The following is a 20,273-nucleotide window of genomic DNA, read 5'->3' as shown; positions in this document are numbered from 1 at the left end:
GAAGGGCCCATTCCTGTGGGCACTATTCTTTGTTCTGATCTTACTCAAAACATTGAATATTAGAAGCACATCCTTTCATTCGTCATTCAGACATCACAGTGAACCTGCAGTTTCATTGCATCATGCACTAAAATTATGCCAATAAACAGCTTTTGAATTAGCTGGTGCTTAAGGTAGAGAAGCATTGTTTACAGCGCCATATGGCCCCAAAATATCTGATAATTATAAAATGCACACCCTAACCAGCTTATATATTTTGAATGAACCTAGATAAACAATTTGATAGCATTATTGTAAGAAATGCATTTCATCCACAATTTATCTTCTTCAATGATCTCTGGCAATAGAATTTATATAATCAAAAACTATGCAACATAAAAAACTACTATCGAAAAACCTATTTGCAGGCATTGAGCAGGGGAATGGTGGGGCAGAGGTAGAAGGGGAGAAAAAGAGGCCGTGGCCCACAGCATCGTCATGATGGGGTTCAAATTCCCATCAGTAGGAATATTTAAATTCAGTTAAACACTCTGAAATAAAACCAGTATCTGTTGTGGCAACCATGAAAGTAGCAGTTCATTGCAAGAGAAAAACTTCCATTCACTAATACCATAACAGTAGATTACAGTGGCTTCTAAAATCCATAATCAATAGAAAATGCCAGAAGTATTAAAAGTCAGACAGTATTGAAAACAAGAAATAAAGTTAGCATTTTAGGTTGATGGCCTTTTATTAGTTCCGATTGCTTGTTCTAAGGTGACGTAACAGGTATTTCCAGCATTTTGTTTACATTCAATAACATCCATAGGGAAAGAAATGTGCATGTCACTACTGTAGGTGAAAATAAGTAGGGTCTCTTCTACATCCCGCAGCTCCGCTCTTGCTCCCCCTCCCCCCACTCGCAACAAGGACAGAATCTCCCTCGTTCTCACCTTCCACCCCACCAGCCAGCGGATCCAACAAATCATCCGCCAACATTTCCGTCACCTACAACGGGACCCCACCACTGGCCATATCTTCCCATCCCCTCTCTGCTTTCCGCAGAGACCGTTCCCTCCGTAACTCCCTGGTCCACTCGTCCCTTCCTACCCAAACCACCCCATCCCCGGGCACTTTCCCCCGCAACTGCACGAAATGCAACACCTGTCCCTTTACCTCCCCCCTCAACTCCATCCAAGGACCCAAACAGTCTTTCCAGGTGAGACAAAGGTTCACCTGCACCTCCTCCAACCTCATCTATTGCATCCGCTGCTCTAGATGTCAACTTATTTACATCGGCGAAACCAAGCGCAGGCTCGGCGATCGCTTCGCTCAACACCTGCGCTCGGTCCGCATTGACCAAACTGATCTCCCGGTGGCCGAGCACTTCAACTCCCCCTCCCATTCCCAGTCTGACCTTTTTGTCATGGGCCTCCTCCAGTGCCATAGTGAGGCCCACCAGAAATTGGAGGAACAGCACCTCATATTTCGCCTGGGCAGCTTGCAGCCCAGTGGTATGAACATCGACTTCTCCAACTTTAGATAGTTCCTCTGTCCCTCTCTTCCCCTCCTCCTTCCCAGATCTCCCTCTATCTTCCTGTCTCCACCTATATCCTTCCTTTGTCCCACCCCCCTGACATCAGTCTGAAGAAGGGTCTCGACCCGAAACGTCACCCATTCCTTCTCACCCGAGATGCTGCCTGACCTGCTGAGTTACTCCAGCATTTTGTGAATAACTACTGTAGGTTATCTACGATTCCAGTTCTCTAGTAATTGGCTTAGCACTTAACTGCCCTCTGCTCTATCAAAAAGTTTACATAAAGTGTTTTAAATTATAGGAATACAAAAATCATTATTTGAAACTGCTGAACCCATCTTAAGCACAAAAGGCTGTAACATACCTAGTCAAAGTACAAGTTGATCTTCCAAAGTTAGGCCAAGCTGCAATGGAACAGTGCGGAACCCCAAAGACACGTAAAAGGTGAAGAAAATTAAAATAGGCAATTGGAATCTCAGGTTAATGCTTGGGGTCTGAATAGAGGCTTTCCATGTATGGAAACCCCAAATGCATGCGTTTCCCGATGCAGAGACAGATTGCAAGCATGGAATAGTCTATACCATATTTAAAGACATGTACACTAAATTGAAAGATATACAAGTAATAAATCACCATTTCACCTGGGAAAGAGCCCGAATCCTAAATGGTGAGAGGCGAAAGATGGTCATTGCAACTTCCTTTGTCGTTAACCATTACTCTTTTACTTTACACCATAATTGCTTCAATCAAATTTTATTCTGATTTTAGTTTTACTCCAGCTGGCTATCTTTTCCCAGATTTTGTGTTCGCTCAAACCTTTAGGCTTTAGCTTTAACTTTATCTAGTTGCAATAAAATCAATGACTACATTCGATCAGTTTCACTTCTCTTAGATGCTGCTTTGCTTGCTGACAAATTACGGTATTTGTTTTATAATTTATAACAGATTCGCAAAATTCAGTGTCTTACTTTAGGACAAAAAGAAATGTGAACATGCTAGCACTAATTTAAATATCACACACAGGTGGCACACTTAATCCAATCAACTCAGGAAAGCTGCCCTTGCCAATATTTAGGGATGTGGCAAATAGCGAAGGCTACAAAAGAACATGCAGGCTAAATTCTTAGAAGTCATATTCACAAATAATACATTTCAGCTGGCCCCTGACTTGCTGCATCACTATCCCTAGGCACATTACGCCCCATAAACATGATCAACTCAGAGTGGTAACACAAAATAATGACTGGACCTGGAAGTCCTCTTCTTTTACTCTGGAATCACTAGTTTGCTGCAGCTGACAAGAGAACAAACCAGGAGACTATCTCAATATCTTTATTAATCTACCTATTGTAGATACATCTATCCATACTGTATTGTTGGAAAGAAAGCAAAGTTCTTGTGGAAATAAAGACCTGTTTTCCCATTCAAAGCAAACACAAAGATCAAAACCAGGCATCAATGAAGCTCTAAACCATTAGCTATAAATTCCATTATCAACTTCATCCCTAGCAATCCCGTAACCTACCATTTCCATCAATCTGAGGGACCAATCATTCGTATCAGCAATTTGGATGAGAATGTACAAGGCATGAATAGTGGATGGTATTGTAGATAGCGACGATGGTCATCAAATATTACAGTAGGATCTTAATCAGCTGGGAAGGTGGGCTGAGGAATGGTTATTTGGCTTTAATACAAATATGTGCGAGGTGCTGCATTTTGGAAAGCCAAACCAAGGCAGTACCTTCACAGTGAATGACAGGGCCCCTGGAGAATGTCGTACAGCAGAGCGACATGTAGATAACATGGTCAAGATCACTTTTGGTACATTGGCCTTCATTATTCAGGGTATTGAGTATCGAAGTTGGGAAGTCATCGTAGTTGTTCTACATTCTACTTGTACAATACATTGTTGAGGCTGCATTTGGAGTATTGTGTTCAGTTTATGTCACCCTGCTATAGAAGGATATTGTTAAGCTGGAAAGAATGCAGACAAGATTGATGAGGATGGTGCCAGGACTTGAGGGCCAGAGTTAAAGAGATATTCATTGGAATGCAGGAGGCTGTGGGATGATCTTACAGAAGTGTACATCATGAGAGGAATAGATAGGTTGAATGCACAGAGTCTGTTACCCATTGTCGGGGAAATCAAGAACCAGAAGACATAGGTTAAATGTGAGAGGTGAAAAACTTTATAAGAACTGGAGGGGGCAACCTTTTCACACATGGGTGGGTATATGAAAAAAGCTGTCAAGAGGAGTTAGTTGTGGCAGTTATGATAACAACATTTAAAAGTGATTTGGACAGGTACATGGATAGGAAAGGTTTTAATGAATACGGGCCAAAGACTGGCAGATAGGACCAGTGTGGATGAGACATTATGGATGGTATGAGGCAAGTTGAGCCGAAGGGCCTGTTTGCACGGTGTCCGGCTCCATGAATCTAGGAGGTTCTGAAAATGTATGCCCCAGAACTAGCTATACCTTCAACATTGCAAACAACCTGAGAAAGTGAAAAAATGCCTCATGTATATAAAGCAGTATAACCCCAAATAGGTCCCTTTACCATCCAATCAGCTTACACTTAATTAGCAGCAATGGAGAGGTGTAACCAGAGTGAACTTATTAAACAATGTCTATTGAGTTTGACCAGAGCCAGAACTCATCACAACTTTGAAACAAAAATAGTGAAAGGAGCAGAAATTCTATTGATACCAAGGTAGATGTGCAACATCAATCAACCTTGAGAAAAACAAAACCAAAAGGAATCTGTGATGAGTAGAGCAGTGCCAAACACTGAAAAGTGATTGCAAATGCTGAATAACAATTATTTCAACCTCAGGACCTAACGACAGGACAGTTTCCTAATCCAAACTAATTGTAATAGTACAGTAAAAGGAACAAAAGTTATTTGCCCCTCAAGCCAATTCTTTAAATCAACCTTTTCATGGCTGATCACCATCATTTATTTCCCTGTCCATGCTCTAATTCCTTTCGTGTTCTAAATCTCAGTGGTCCTCTTAACTGTCCACATGTTAGCTTGTTATATATATATCGGGACACTCCCCAATCTTTCACCAACTAAAAAAACAATCAGCAGTCTTTTTTTCTATGAGTAAAGAACTTCATTTCCCCCAGTTGTTTAATCAATGAGCAAGCCTTTGCAAGATTAGAAATGTAAATGTTTGTGACAAGTGCACAATTCGATAGATAAATGGCAGACATCTTGCTGTATGTTTTATAAAGTATCCCATGCAGCATGACCTGGATGACATTCAGGGACAAGTGATAAGTAGCAAGTCACATTTGTGCTACCCATCACCATTTACAAATGGAGAACGTCTAACAACTACCATCAACATTATTTTAATATTCCCATCAATATCCTGGAGAGCTTACAATTACAGGAATGCTCACAATTGATCAGAAGTTTACCAGAATAAGCCACATCAATATGACAGTTGCATGATCAAGCCATCGTCTAGACACATTGGTAGGACTCAACCATCACCCCAAATCTATCTACAATCTGCAAAACAAAAATCAGGAATGCAAGGGAATACCTTTCACGTGCCCGGAGTTCCCACACACTCAAGTAATTCATGATTACCTAGGACACAGGAGCCCATTTAATTGACACCTCGCACCACTCTGACACCCAATTCCACTGTCACGGCACAGTAATTGTACTGTGTACTACCTACAAGAAGAGCAAACCCCATGACCTTTATTGCCTGCTTCCCGTGGAATAAAGGCTAGACCTTAACACAGAAGAAAGTGGTATAGATTAGATTGAACTGAACTGACCCTATATACTGAATGAACAGTCACCAGTTTTGTCATAAATTACAAAATAATTTAAAATATAAAAATATTTGTGCAGTACAACAAAAGATACGTTGAGATCATTCTACCTTAGAACATTTAATTGCGAGTTCTGTATTCTAATAACAAGATGGTTAAGAGTGGTATTCACCACTTGATATCTGATGTGACGTTTTGAGGTCCATCTGCAGATCTCGGGGACCCATCTGGCGCCAAAAATTCTTCTGGGAGCAGTTGCTCATTTCCGATGTCAACAATAAGCAAAAACACAGGACGGTGAAAACATCTCAAAGCTTTTTAACTGCTACACTTACTGTACCTTTCTGAAGCAATTTGACGTCGCCGTTTTCTTTCTTGGCCCTGTGTTTCTTGTCCTTCTCTTTGCTGCTGTTGTACTTTTCTTTGGAAGATTTACTGGATTTCGAGTGGAGGTAGAGCGAGGAGGTTACGGAACTGTAGAGAGCAGGAAGAGAGCTTGGAACGGGAGTTGCCACCGTATATTTAGAGCTCACGCCAAGTTCCGAGCAGCGTTTGTTAGTGTGAGCACTGCCCTTCTCCCGATCTCTGTCCCTGTCTTTCCCATCATTGCCCTTCCCCACCAGCAACAAACTCGTCGGCGGATGGGCGCCACGCACTTCTATTGAGGGCTTCGGGTAACCTTCGGGCAATGGTTGCATCTTCCTCTTCTTCGCTGCAGTTTTATGGTGCTCCGATGAGGCATGCGTGGCCGGATTCACCTTGAGAACCTCTGGGTTGGGAGTTGACGGTGGATCTGACCGCTCACCATTATCATTTTTGTCAACCACAACGCGAATGTAACTCAACTGCGCCATCTTGAACCTTGGTCGAGATTGTCCTGCCTTGTGGTGGAGTCATCGCTGCCCGAGCGGCCGCGCCCGCTGACTGGCCGGCCGGCGCGTCAATCACACACCGGACCGCTTCCGTTGGGCTTGGGAGCGGAAACGTGACGTCAGTGGGTGGGCCCGGTCACGTCTGTGGACGGGAAGTGAGCCCGGGTTCTGTGGCATCGCGGCGGACGAGAAGTTGCTGTTACGGGACGGAAACAAAACGTTTAAAACTTTCATTTTAGTGATGTTTAACTCTCGTGAATCCGACGTAATATGCCTTTTTAAGGCAGAGATAGATAGATTCTTGACTAGTAGGAAAAAAACTGCAGATGCTGGTTTAAAGCATGTTTTAGAAGGATGTTGGTGTTGGGGTCGTGTGTCCTGTGTTCTTTTCTTTTTTGCTGTGTCTTGTGACTGCTGAAATTTCGTTCGGTATTTATACCGAATGACAATAAAGTTCTGTTATACTGTTATATACTGTTATGAGAGGAGATCTTATCGAAACGTATAAGATTATTAAGGGGTTGGACACGTTAGAGGCAGGAAACATGTTCCCAATGTTGGGGGAGTCCAGAACAAGGGGCCACAGTTTAAGAATAAGGGGTAGGCCATTTAGAACTGAGATGAGGAAAAACTTTTTCAGTCAGAGAGTTGTGAATCTGTGGAATTCTCTGCCTCAGAAGGAAGAGGAGGCCAATTCTCTGACTGCATTCAAGAGAGCTAGATAGAGCTCTTAAGGATAGCGGAGTCAGGGGGTATGGGGAGAAGGCAGGAACGGGGTACTGATTGAGAATGATCAGCCATGATCACATTGAATGGCGGTGCTGGCTCGAAGGGCCGAATGGCCTCCTCCTGCACCTATTGTCTATTGTCTTAAAGCGAAGGTAGACAAAAAATGCTGGAGTAACTTAGCGGGTCAGGCAGCATCTCGGGAGAGAAGGAATGGGTGACGTTTTGGGTCGAGACCATTCTTCAGTATCTTGATTAATATGGGTTGTCAAGGGTTTTGGGGACAAGCGGGTAAGGAGCAGCCATGACTAAATGGTGGAGGAGACGAGGGGCCGTATGGCCCAATTCTGCCCCGATCACTTATGAAAGCAAGGGCTCTCAAAATGATGCAATGTTTGAAGCCATGTTCAGCAAGTGAAGGCTCCGTTTAGTTTATTGTCATGAGTATCGGTACAGGTGCAGTGAAAAGCTTTTTGTTGCGTGCTAACCAGTCAGCAGAAAGGCAATACATGATTACAATCAATCCATTTACAGTGTATAGATACATGATAAGGGCGCCGGCTGTCCGTGTTCCGGTGTCCGAACCCACCCCCCCCCCCCCCCCCCCCCAAGTGTCAGACACCCCAAGTTGTGTCCGGGTTGGTGTCAGACCAGGGCAGTTCCAGAGTAGTTCAGCTCTTGCTGCCAGCACACAATGTACAAGTCAGTCCAAGATTATTATTTTGATGTTGCATCTTGTTGATAAGGTAACTCAAACACCCAGGAAGGAGTTTAGAGTGGTGCATGTTGCCCGGGTTCATTACGGCAACTGACCTCTCCTCCATCCAAGAGATCCATATGAGGCACTGCCTCAAAAAGGCAGCCAATATCAAAGACCAACTCCACATTCCAATTTCACTCGTATAATCAAGGGAAAAGCCTGAAAACCATGACCACCAGGTTTAAGAATAGCCTCTTTCCAACAATCATGGACACTGGTTGCACTAAAGACCATGGGCTATTTTTGCACTAGTATTGGGGTTATTGATTTATTGGAATTTTATTTATATATTTTTGTATTGTTACAGGCTTGTAATGTTGCAAGATTTATATTGTTCTGTTAGTACAAATGACAATTAAATACTCTTGATATATTTTTCCATCTGCTTGGATGTTCTAACCCATGAGTTCTTTGTTATGAACAACCGTCGTTATGTTTGTGTCTAGGAAATTGCCAAAAGATTTCAGTAATCAGGGAGTGCTCGTATTTCAAAGATTAAGGAACTTTTTTCTTTGTCATAAACGTTGAGAAGGACTTCGTGGCCAGGATTTGATTTGCATGTAAACATAGAAAGTGGTTTAGTTTAGACTAAAACCTAGTCTTAAATTTAAAAAAAAACAAATACTAAAGTCGTGAGTTGACTGACGGATGAGAAAAGTAAAAGGTACTTTTACCAATAATGAGTAACTTCAAACAAATACGTTGTTGACGATAATGTAAGGCAATGCAGGGGTAGTGTTCGCCAAAGTAGAACTAAGGCATTGTTAAAGAAAAGGAAACTTGAGCAGGCTAATAAAATAATAGCCTGTAAGAATTTCTGTAACATAGAACAGTTCAACTCAGGAACAAGCCTTCAGCTCACAATGTCCATGCCAAACATACTGCCAAGTTAAAGCAATCATCTCTCCTGCATGTAATCTTAAAGCTATGCCATTCCATTTTCCAGGCCCCCACTACCGCATCTTTACCATGGATGTTCAGTCACTCTACACCATCTCCCACTAGGAAGGTCTTAAAGATGTTTTTTCCTCAACCGCAGAACCAGCCAATTCCCGTCTACTAACATTCTCCTCTGCCTAGCAGAGCTGGTCCTTACCCGTAACAACTTCTCTTCGACTCCTCCCACTTTGTCCAAATCCAAGGCATAGCATGGGCCCAGCTATGCCTGCCTCTTTGTAGGGTATGTCGAACAATCACTGTTCCGGCAAACACTGGCTCCATCCCCGAACTCCACCTCCGCTACATTGAAGACTGCATCGGTGCTATCTCCTGCACCTATGCAGAACTCACCGACTTCATTAACTTTACTTTTAATTTCTATCATGCACGCAAATTCACTTGGACCATCTCTGACATCTCCCTATAGTTTCTTGATCTCACCGTCTCCATCACAGGAAACAAACTATCAACTGACATCTATTATAAACCCACTGACTCCCATAGCGATCTAGACTACATTTCTTCCCACCCTGCTTGGTGTAAAGACTATCCCCGACTCCCAATTCCTCCATCTACACCACATCTGCGCCCAAGATGAGGTGTTCCATACCAGGTCATCGGAGATGTCATTCCTTTGGGAACGGGGGTTCCCTTCTTCCATTTTAGATGAGGCCCTCACTAGGGTCTTCTGAATATCCCACAGCTCTTGCTCCCCCTCCCCTCATCTGCATTTATAATGGAGAAGGGTATGGAAGCTAATGAGTCCAGGGAAGAAAACAGTGATATTCCATAGCATATTAAGATTACAGAGGAGGAGGAGGAGTTTGGCAGTCTTCAAAGGTGGATAAATCCCTAATGCTTGTCTAGCTGTATTCTAGAACATTGTGGGAAGCAAGGAAAGAGATTATTGGGGCCCTGTGAGTGGGTCATGGATAGGAAAACTTTAGAGCAGGGGTGGGGGACCTTTTTGTTACTGCGGGCCAGATCATGAATTAATGAACAAGCAGTAGGCCTGTTTATGTCTACATAAAAAAGCAAAAACATTCTTATTTTATTAAAACACAGCTTATTATATTCTGCATTAAAAAATTAATGGCTAAAACTTATAAAACGATTTGTCCTTAACCTAGGTTCACCATTTGTGATTAAAAACATTTAATTCATAATTTATTTCTATTAAAAATCTTTTTAATTTGTAAAAATACAAAGAAATTTAAAAATGTAAACATTTTAAACAATCATTATTGAAAAGTGGAAAGTCCACATAAAAAGGGAATGGTTTGTTTCAATTTAAATATTTAATAAATCATTGAGAAACTTAATGTTTTTTGCTGTTTAAAAGCTTATCAATATTGGGGGTTCACATTTGTTGATGCCAAAAGCAATACACTATTTAAAAGAGCATCATTAGTTAATCTGGTTCTCAAAAAATTCTTGGTGTGTTTCATTTTTGAGAATAGTTGCTCACACAAATAAGGTCCACCAAACAATTATGCCATCTTTTTTGCATGGTCCATCAGGCTAGAATATTTCCCCTTGAATTTATATATTTTTTATAATAGTCAAGCACAGACACATCTTCTGAATAACATTTAGAGCTCAATTTGCCGTCACACTGCATTTCTATCAATTCCATTTGATAAATTTCTGGTACAGTATCTACTTTTACATCAAATGGGGTTGCAGACAGTTTGAATTCACATGCATATAAGAGTACCAGTGGATGAGAACGTACAGATGCGCCAGCCGCAGGTTAAGTGAATTATTGAGAAACGCGCCACTCCTATTTAATATTTTAAGCGGCTGATGCAATACGAGCCGTGGTGTCGTCAACCGCTGTGTCGCATACAGAAAACGGGAGCTATGGAATATCTGAACTAATAAAACTAACAAATAATAACTAATAAAATGCACCACTGATCACCAAATATATTAGTATTCTAAATGTTTATTTTTTATTTCTTTTGGTTTGGCTATTTCTTTGTGTTTAACCTCAGAGAAAAAAAATACGCCTGCGGGCCGGGTTGACATATTTCTCTTAGGGACTGCGGGCGGATGCTTTCGGGTTACAGGCCGGATCTGCCCCGGGGGCATAGGTTGCCAAACCCTGCTTTAGAGGATTATGCATGGTCTTTGGGTGAATATGGAATTTGGATGAAGGAAAGAAATATGTGCCCCTTTAGTTAGGTCTGAATAAAGATCCATACAAGTAACTGAAAATAAAAATAAAATATGGTATTAACCTTATTAAACATTCTTAAGGCTTTTACTTAATTATCATATTTATTTATTTGACTACAAATGCTTGGGATTGAAGTAAAGATCTTTTTTTATTACAGTTGTGGTTACAATTTCATGAGATCGTCATCATGCATTTGTTAAAGGCCAATTATGTTTTAACAATTATTTTTTTTTAGTACCTGATAGAGTAGACAGTACTTAATTTCCAAAATATATTCAAAAAGTACTCGGAAATCTATTTAACAAGATCAACATGGCCTCTTTGGATTGAGGACAATGTTCAGAATAGAGAGCAGTTAACAGATAAAAAAAAGTTAAAAATAGGGAGGATATAAGCAACTGCATATGCTGAAAAGAGAAAGATTTTGAATTGGCATGCCGGGCTTGTGGAAATCCTTAAAGATCAGTGCTGGGGGTATTTATGGTCCTATTGCATAGGTGAAGGGACTGTAACAGATTCAAGTTTGCTGATTGCGATATTTGCTGGGAGAGCAAATTGAGAAGGACACCGTGTTTAAAGTATATAGACAGGTGAAGCGGACAAAGGAATGTCCAAATGGCCAATAGGAGTATAATGAAGGGAAGCAAAAGGCTACCCTACTTTTGTAGGAAGAAAAGCCTATTTTGTTTTAAACTGACTTGTTCAGAGATCTATGTCATCCGAGAAAATGTCAAATCTCCAAGTGCATAATTAATTAGGAAGGCAAATAAAACATTGCCTTTTCAGGCAAGGTTAATGCAGTACAAGAATAAGAAACAACTTAAACAATCTGCTTGTGGAGGGGGAAGAGGAAAGAGAACAAATCGCTAGAGTTTTAGGTCAAAACACTGCATCAGGATATTCCTTCCCCCACCTGTTCAGCCTGCTGAGTTCCTCCATCAGATTTATTTTTGCTCCAGATTCTAACATTTGCATTTTCGTGTCTAAAGAATAATGAAACCTTGCTATAACCATGCAAATCATTTTAAGAGAACCGTGTACAGTTTTGGATACATTTAGGGAGAGATTTTCTTGGCTTGCAGCAAAGTTTACCAAGTTTAATTCCTACACAGATGGGGTCTTATGATCAAAGAGTAGGACTAAATTTTCCAGAGTTTGAGATTATTTTATTAACATATTCTGAGGAGAAACCCCACATTTGAAGAGCTTTGATGTTGTTTTAAACTATGTAATTATCTTTAAAACATTCATAAAATGTGTTTATGCAATTAGTAAAACCATTGTCAACATTTTTCATTGAGACTCGATCCAGAAAAAGCGTAGTTATTTAATAAGTACTAGAAGTTCTTTTACTTAAATTGTTAGTGTATTTTAATCAAGAACACAGCAAAAACAATTTATTTCAAGATCTTTACTGACATGTCAATATATTGTAAAATACAGGTTTGTGTGGCTGATAGTCGTCGAATTCCAGATGCACAAAAATCAAATGCTCATGTTAACAGGATTGCATACTGTTCGAAGGCACTTACGAAATTAAAGGCCAAATGAACAGATGAAAATGGGATTGGTTATTAACAGCATATAATATAAAAATATCCTTTTGCTTACAATTTACAAATGTATTATTACAATTCCAACCCCTGTTAAACTGCAATTTCCTGCTCATTTCCAGTAGTTAAGAACACCCGAAAGAATATGTTTCTTTATCAGGGCAAATAATTTACAAAAAATGGTACACAAAGATTTAGATCATGCACTGATTTCTTACATCTTCTGTTAAGAATATTTAATACCTGCAACATAGTCATTTATATACCTACCCTGCCCTGTACAAAGAAGTAATGCACATAATAGTTTCTGGAAGTTAGCAAAGAATAACTGTCCACAGACTCCCTATTTATGCTAACTGTACTATTAATATACAATCCTACAAGCAGTGTAACAAATTCTCCCCAAAATTAAGGCCTGTAATACTTTTTTAAAAAAAAGTTAATACTTAAGTGTGAAATAAGGCAGGTCAAAATGGTCCCAGCAGAGATATTTAGCACCGGAATCCACCCCCGGGAAAGGTTTTAGCAAGTTACAATAGATGTGAAATGTGTACCATTCTGTAACTGAGAAGACACCCAAGTTTCTCTTGCATTTTGTTAGTTTAAAAAATATGTTTTTAATGAACATAATTTTATCAATGTTTCAATCCTTTAGTGGCACTTGAAGGAAAGTATTACTGTCCATCAAAACATCTCCATCATGTCCACTCAGAAGGAGGATCTCTTGGCCCTTTTGGTTTTGTATATCGATTATTGAACCCTGCAAATTAAAAAAAAAGATTATTCCATAAAGTTTTTTAAAACTTGTTTATATACAATTAAACAATTCAAAAGGCAACAATGTAATGATTAAACATTTTGATTATGGGAATGATATTCAGTCAGTTATTATACAATGTGATTTTTTAAATGCAAAACAAGGCCTTGAAATTTATTTGTATCCATGTTTTGGTTGCAAAGTGCGCCAAACCAACATGCATCCAACTGGATATAGAAGCCGTGTAAAATAACAGTGTAATAAAGAAACAAACCTATCCAGGTTTCCTTTTGGCAGCATCTTGTTTGGAGGGGTTGGAAATATAGATGACCGACAGCACAGAGAAAATGGACTCTGGGTCTATACGTTTGGACGGGTAATATTTTCTATAGTTCGGGCACTAATTCTGGAATTTTAGGCCATGAATTTTTTTTTAATGCAATTTGACTCGAGGCATCTTTTATGTTGACCATCTATCATTTCATCGCATTCAGCTATATAATTATCTTTACACAATCCATGCGTATTTTTGAAACAATTTAACTCATTTTTGTTGAAATTACCCAATTCTCAGGTTTGCATGTCCAAAATTTGTGTAAGTTACCTAGGATTATTGCAATAGGTGTAGGAAAAAAAACTGCAGATGCTAGTTTAAATCGTAGGTAGACACAAAATGCTGGAGTAACTCAGCGGGTCAGGCAGCATCTCTGGAGAGAAGGAATGGGTGATGTTTCGGGTCGAGACTCTTCTTCAAAAAATCATGCAAAATACGTTTGATACTACTTATCAAAATAAGATTTCCAATTTAAAAATTGTTGCAGTGAGCAATAATTCAAGCAAACCGGAGTCCTTATTTAATATTAATCAGCAAACACATTTCAAACAAACAAGATTTCAAGTAACGGTAAAAATTATAATTTACCACCATAGTTCAAAGTTAAAGAAAATTAATGGGAGATGGAATGGGGTAATAATTTGTGGCTTTTTTTTTGCTCGCTGATTTGTTTTTAAACCCCCTATCATGCCTGAAACAAAACTATTACAATGCTGAACAAAACCACTCAGATGTTTCATTAAAATAGAAATTGCAGCAAGAGATAGAGCAAGGAATTGCAAATTAGCAAAAATGAGAAGGGAAATTACAGTAGCAGAAGAAAGCAAACTGAAACATCACAGGGCATTGTTTAAATAGGCATAAATGGGGACCTATAGACCTATAGACTTAAATGAGAAAAATCTAACATCAATGAAATTGAAAAAACTAAGAGCATTTGTTTCAGTCAACCGAGTTAAATTTTTGGCACTTTATACAAGTTATGACAATGATAGTCTATAAAAAGAAAGAGGTTTTGGACTATTACACTGAATTAAGGACCAAAATATCAAATGTGTATGTTCCATATAAAATAACTACTGGAAGTGTTTGATAATTTCACAAAGATTGAATTTTATAACAGTATAATACTGAATCAATGAGAATATTACAGAGCTCAAGAGTGTGTGACTCTGACCATTTGGCCAATGCAGTAAATAATTGCTTCGACTACCTGACAGCAGGAATTATTAAATTCTTCAAATTGTTACCCATAAATGGTTCAAATTCAATTAATATGAACAGAATTGTGGGTGGAAATCGTTTTTTGACAACATTTACCAACGGTCTTTCTTTAAAAAATAAAAACAACCACATTCTCATTCGAAAATTCAACTATACCAATGGCAAAATGGGAAAGGATGTGAACTGATGGAAATTAGATGAATGAGCAATTTTTCTATTTTCCCCAAATCAAAATGTGAAAGTTCCGTTTTGTCTACTGCAAACATATTTCCTTACTTCCATGTCAAGCAGAAACTGAGAATTAAGAGTATAAAAATAGTTTAGATTTTGCCCTCCAGAAGAGAATTTACCTTCTCAAAGCCACCATCATCCACCTCCCAACACCCAGAAATTCAAACCAGTTATTATCCAGTTAAACAGCCAAATTCATGGGTGTTACCATGCTTTTGTTCTGTTGGTGAGACTACATTAATGAAATTGTATAGTTAGAGCCACCTTTGATTATTTAAAGATAGATTAAAGTTAACATGTTATACAAGCACGATAAAATCTTAATAGAAAGGTCAGGAATGGAAATTGCAAGAACTCCTCTTCTAATATTTTGATGGTCTAAAATTCTTTTACACTCTTCAACCCCATCAAATGTTGTTAAATCAAGGTAAAGTAACTTAGTTACTTTTAAGAGTACTTGTTTTAAGAGTGTGGATTTTATTTCTTGTCCCTAAATCCACAATCACTCACCTCCAGGTGATTTTATTGTTAAATGTTGGGGCAGTGATGAAGGTCCTTACCTGATTTTTGGAGACAGGATACAAGGACAGTTCTCAGCATGCTCATTTTCGAAAGGAACCCGCTGTCTGATAAGAGGAGGTCACTTATGAAGTTGGATTAAAATCTAAGAGCATTTTTGAGGTGACAGGTGTATAAAGAAAACAAGCATGCATGCATGGAGGTTATGGCATTCTACGAAATTTACTTTCAGAAAAAAAACATAAATTAGAGTCATGCTTCCTTTTAAAAGCAGAAGAGGTTTAAAAGTATTTTAAGATATTTATAATCACATGATCAAGACAAATAATATGATCCCAGTATGTCTGTATTTGACCATGCCAAAATGATTAGTTAATTATAAAGTCTGAAGATAATTTTTTGATCAAGCTCCATAATAAACTTCCCAACTTCCAGTTATGATGGACATGCAAAATTAGAACGGGAAAAGAATGAATGGTTCAGAACCTCTATTCGCATATGTGGGATACATTTATCGATTATGATAAATATCGTGAAATCCTTCGTTTCTTTGATGAAATATATCCTAGACTGTTAAAAGCAGTAAGGAAAGATCACTTTTTGAACATATTTTTATATCTGCCCTGCAGTAGTGCTAGAGAATTGGATTACTAAAAATGTTCCCATTTTTTTTTAAACGGGACAAACCAAACAAAATGCTAACTCTGAGGTGTGTATATTATTGGGATCAATTCTGAGGGACAGTCTAAATTTTCATTTGGAGGAGCACAATTTACTCAAGGGAAATCAGCATGAATTTGTTATGGGAAAGTCATGTTTGAAATATCACTGAATTCTGAGGTTTGAAGATTGACGGTTGTGCATTTCCCACAGTTAACACTGGTTTTTGAGAGGTTTTTCAGGCAGGCTGCTCAAAAAAGTAAAAGGCCAGATTTTTGGAGATTGAATCTAAAATTGTCTCAGTCCCGGGACGAAAAAGGTGATGTATTCTATTCAAATCAATGGTCATCAGTTTGAAACATTATTTATTTCTCGACAAATGCTTCCTGACCTTATGAGTTTTTCTAGCATTCAGTTTTTGTTTCATATGTCCAGCATCTGCACATTTCTTTGTGCACAACGCTTTGATTAACTGATACTTTGGAAGCCCGTTTTAATCAGGGGTTCAAAGACGTAGTACTCATCTTCCGTGGGCATGATCAGAAATCAGAGATGATTTGAAAAATTAATCACCTGGTTAGAAAAGGGCAGGAGCATATAGTCGTTATACTGAAGAGTGATAAATGAACTTTAACCCAAAGTAGTAGATTTGAGGATTTAATTTGATGAAGGGCAACTAGTAAAAGCAAACAATAGATGGAGGATAGCAAAAGGTATAGAGGAACAGAAAAAAGATTTACAGATCCTTAAGATCAATATGGCAGTTACAAAAAGCATCCAAGATTACTGGCCATGGTAGGGAAGATTTGCTGTAATTGTGAACAACATACCACAGCTTAAGTAACATACACAGGTATGGCCACCCCAATACAGGAAAGCGGATTCACAAGGACTTTGCCAAGAAATAAAATTCTTAGTGATGAGGAAGAACTGGATATGTTCATAGAAAACTGATCAGAAACCAAGATGGGGTACCTTTGAAGAAACCAATTTCCCTTAGCCTAAGAGTGAAAAGCAGGGGGTGATGATTTAAAATAACCAGTAGGACGACTAGTAATAATCTAGAGATTGAGAGGGGCATGGAATTTATTACTCAAGTGTGGTAGGTAAGAGCCCAAATTTAAAAGGTATTTGGATTTTCACATGAGGGGTTATGACTTGCATGACTAGAGATCGACTGCTGAAAGTTGGGAAGCTCTTTAGGCTGCATGGAATTAATGGTTCAAATGTGTCATTAAACTTCTACAATTCTTTGCTTTACTCTTTTTTAATAATACTTGTAATAGCTATTATTTTAAAATCCATGTTATTTTAAATACTCTACTGATCTAAGGAAATCAGTTTCTACATGTTTCAAAAGTTTCACAGTATTTTCTTGACTTTTGAGTAAAACAGTGATGATTGGAAATTCAACAATCAGACAATGACAATCAGAAATGATATGAACACTTGTAAACAGTGACCAATATGTTTCAGTAATAGTGCGAGAATATGTAATATTAACAAGAGATCACTGTCTCTCACTGTGTTGATTGAATATTCTTTCTATAGAGGCAAGTTTATCTATACTGATTGTAATTTTTAAATGCATCAAAATTATGGAACATTAAGCAACTTCATAATTTTGTCCTGTTGTTGAGCAGGAAACTTTCACCATTTATAAAGATAGCTGACAGCCAAGGAAAGCAAGGAAAGAAAGAAAACCGCAAAGCAAGCAAATAAAAATATGCTTTGCATGTTAGATGGACACAATATTTACTTTACACTGGTATTTTAATTATAACATTTTTCTACCATATCCACTTTTGCAAGGAACCCAGTTTTCAATTATAATTAAGGCTTAATTTCATCAAACATACATATCCTCAAAACTATCACGTGGGGCCTTGAACTAAAGCTTGACAGCAGGTTAGGATTTACTATTATCTTCTCACATCCAAGGAGACACTCTCTTTAAGACAAAAAGAGGCTACCAAGAATCAAGATAATCAGACAGCATGTCTCAGCCATGAGATTTTGTTTACAATCAGCGTCATTCACATTCTTTGAGTCAGGAAAATCTCAGAGCTTCTTTTCAAATAAAACTTGTTTTTTGGCTGCAATGCCATTTTGAGCCCTTCTGTCTTCTCCAGACAATGTCAAGTGATCAGACGAAGGGGAGAAATAATTGAGTGGGCTCTACATTCTCACAAAGAAAAACTCAAACTGTCAAGTGAAGTTGTTTACCCATTGTTATCAAATACCATAAATACTGCAGTTAGGAACAAAGTTGAAGCCATTGGTAAGATTTGTAAACTTTACTGACTTCATCAACTCCAGATGAATAATGAATAATGAACGGAGCTAGTTGACTAACTAGCTAACTAGTTGACTAAACCCAACCCTGCCCCAAAATAATTTCTCATAATAATCACTTTCTTTCCCTCCAGTAGATTTGTGACAAAATATTTGATATTAATGTTTGGTAGGTTAGTAATTACCAGAGCCACATACACCAAATTGTTCATATAATTGTAGGGGTCTTGAAGCTAGATGAGAGAACTATCTAGAAGTAATTACGGTTAGTTACCCAGTATCATGCTGATCTAATATGCATTTCCATACTGCAGGCACTCTGGTTCATATGAAAAATAACAAAACATTTCAATCCCAAATTTAAACTGAATACATAATTTCCATGCTACCATCATATTATTTTCTTCTTGATATGCTGCTCGTGGTTTGAAAAGTTTAAAAAAATTAGGTATTCGGTCATGTATAGTTCCATTGCGGATCACTGTAAATCTCAATCACGTGCAGGCGTTTAATAAATCTAAAATGTCTGCAGGATGGGGAAGGAGGCAGATCTTTATAATCAAATGTGTTAGAATTAATAATTTGGCATTTAATATTCCCTTTCCATCTACAACATTAAGTACTCCAGCCGGATGATAAATGTAATAATAAATATTCCATTGACAAAGCCCAATTCATTGCAGGAAATTATTTCCTTCTAAGCAAATGTGAATATTACATAGTCCGTAAAAAGATTAGTCTGCAACTAATTTGAATTTTGTGCGGATCCAGCAGAATAAAACCAATCAAATGCAATTGGATCGATACCTATAAAGTTACAACAGCTGTGCTGTCAAAGATCTCATCAGTCTGGCACTTTAATAAAATGAAAATCCTTTGAGCCGACCAATAACCATTTCAAATATCATATACAGGTTAGCCAGCATTCTCCATTTCAAAGGTTGTGGTTCGATGCCAAGGATTTTGCAGCCAGGTTAAATATAGTAAAGCATGTACTACTTTTTCTAATCTACTCCCTTCAAATATTCATTAACAGTGGAATAATTCAAGAAATTAAAACAAATGCTGAATTACACAAAATATTTAAAGAAATATTTAGATATGCAGTCTTCTATCTTTTATCTCCCAAACATTTGATTAAAAACATTTTTATATTAATTATATTAATTATAAATTTAATACAAAGATTTTGCTTAACTAGGATTCTTAATTGATTATTTTTAATAGATAATAGGTGCAGAGGAGGCCATTCGGTCCTTCAAGCCAGCTGATCATTCTCAATCAGTACCCCGTTCCTGCCTTCTCCCCGTACCCTCTCTCGTGAATGCATTCAGAGAATTGGCCTCCACTGCCTTCTGAGGCAGAGAATTCCACAGATTCACAACTCTCTGACTGAAAAAGTTTTTCCTCAACTCAGTTCTAAATGGCCTACCCCTTATTCTTAAACTGTGGCCCCTTGTTCTGGACTCCCCCAACTGTTTCAAACAGTTTCATGCAAAATATATTCAAATTATTATGCCCCAGTAATAGGCTGAACCAGGAGTATTTGTGGGTTTCACATCAGGAAAGTCCCTGATCTACCGAATAAACTGAGAGAAAAAAAAAATCCTCTTTGCTTGGAGAAACTTATAGCAAACCGATTACACCAAATTAACTTGCTCCAATGCTTCATTGTACCAAGGCAAGCTTTGGAAGTATTTCCTCTGCCAAACCAAAAGGATGGCAAGTCGTAAATTTCAACGCACTGTTTTTATACAAGTTTTAAATTAATTCTTTGGATATAAATTTTATTGCAGATGGGACAATTATCAAAGTAATTTCAGCATCTTTCACGATAAAGTATTGTGAAATTTAAATAATTACTCATCCAAAATTACAAATCTTGTTGCAGACTCATACTAT

At 38.2% G+C, this 20,273-nt stretch overlaps 2 protein-coding genes across 4 annotated transcripts in view; both read right to left on the bottom strand.

Moving 5' to 3' along the window:
• The window catches only part of LOC144604898 (lysine-specific demethylase RSBN1L-like), a 45,932-nt gene extending 39,758 nt beyond the window's left edge, over positions 1-6,174 (bottom strand). The window contains exon 1 of the mRNA XM_078419723.1: positions 5,660-6,174. Within this exon, the coding sequence (XP_078275849.1) occupies positions 5,660-6,173 (514 nt within the window). The 5' untranslated portion in view covers position 6,174. The remainder of the gene's footprint in view (positions 1-5,659) is intronic.
• A 5,996-nt stretch (positions 6,175-12,170) lies between these two features.
• LOC144604897 (tyrosine-protein phosphatase non-receptor type 12-like) overlaps positions 12,171-20,273 on the bottom strand; it is a 75,433-nt gene continuing 67,330 nt past the window's right edge. For 2 of the 3 annotated variants that reach the window (XM_078419720.1, XM_078419721.1), the window contains exons 18-19: positions 15,458-15,523; positions 12,171-13,111 (exon numbers count right to left, since the gene is read on the bottom strand). In XM_078419720.1, the coding sequence (XP_078275846.1) occupies positions 13,050-13,111; positions 15,458-15,523 (128 nt within the window). In that variant the 3' untranslated portion in view covers positions 12,171-13,049. The remainder of the gene's footprint in view (positions 13,112-15,457; positions 15,524-20,273) is intronic. The other variant, XM_078419722.1, reaches the window with a different exon arrangement.

This window comes from Rhinoraja longicauda, chromosome 23, assembly GCF_053455715.1.
Source record: "Rhinoraja longicauda isolate Sanriku21f chromosome 23, sRhiLon1.1, whole genome shotgun sequence".
NCBI lineage: Eukaryota > Metazoa > Chordata > Chondrichthyes > Rajiformes > Arhynchobatidae > Rhinoraja > Rhinoraja longicauda.
This window is presented reverse-complemented; position numbering and strand designations above follow the sequence as displayed.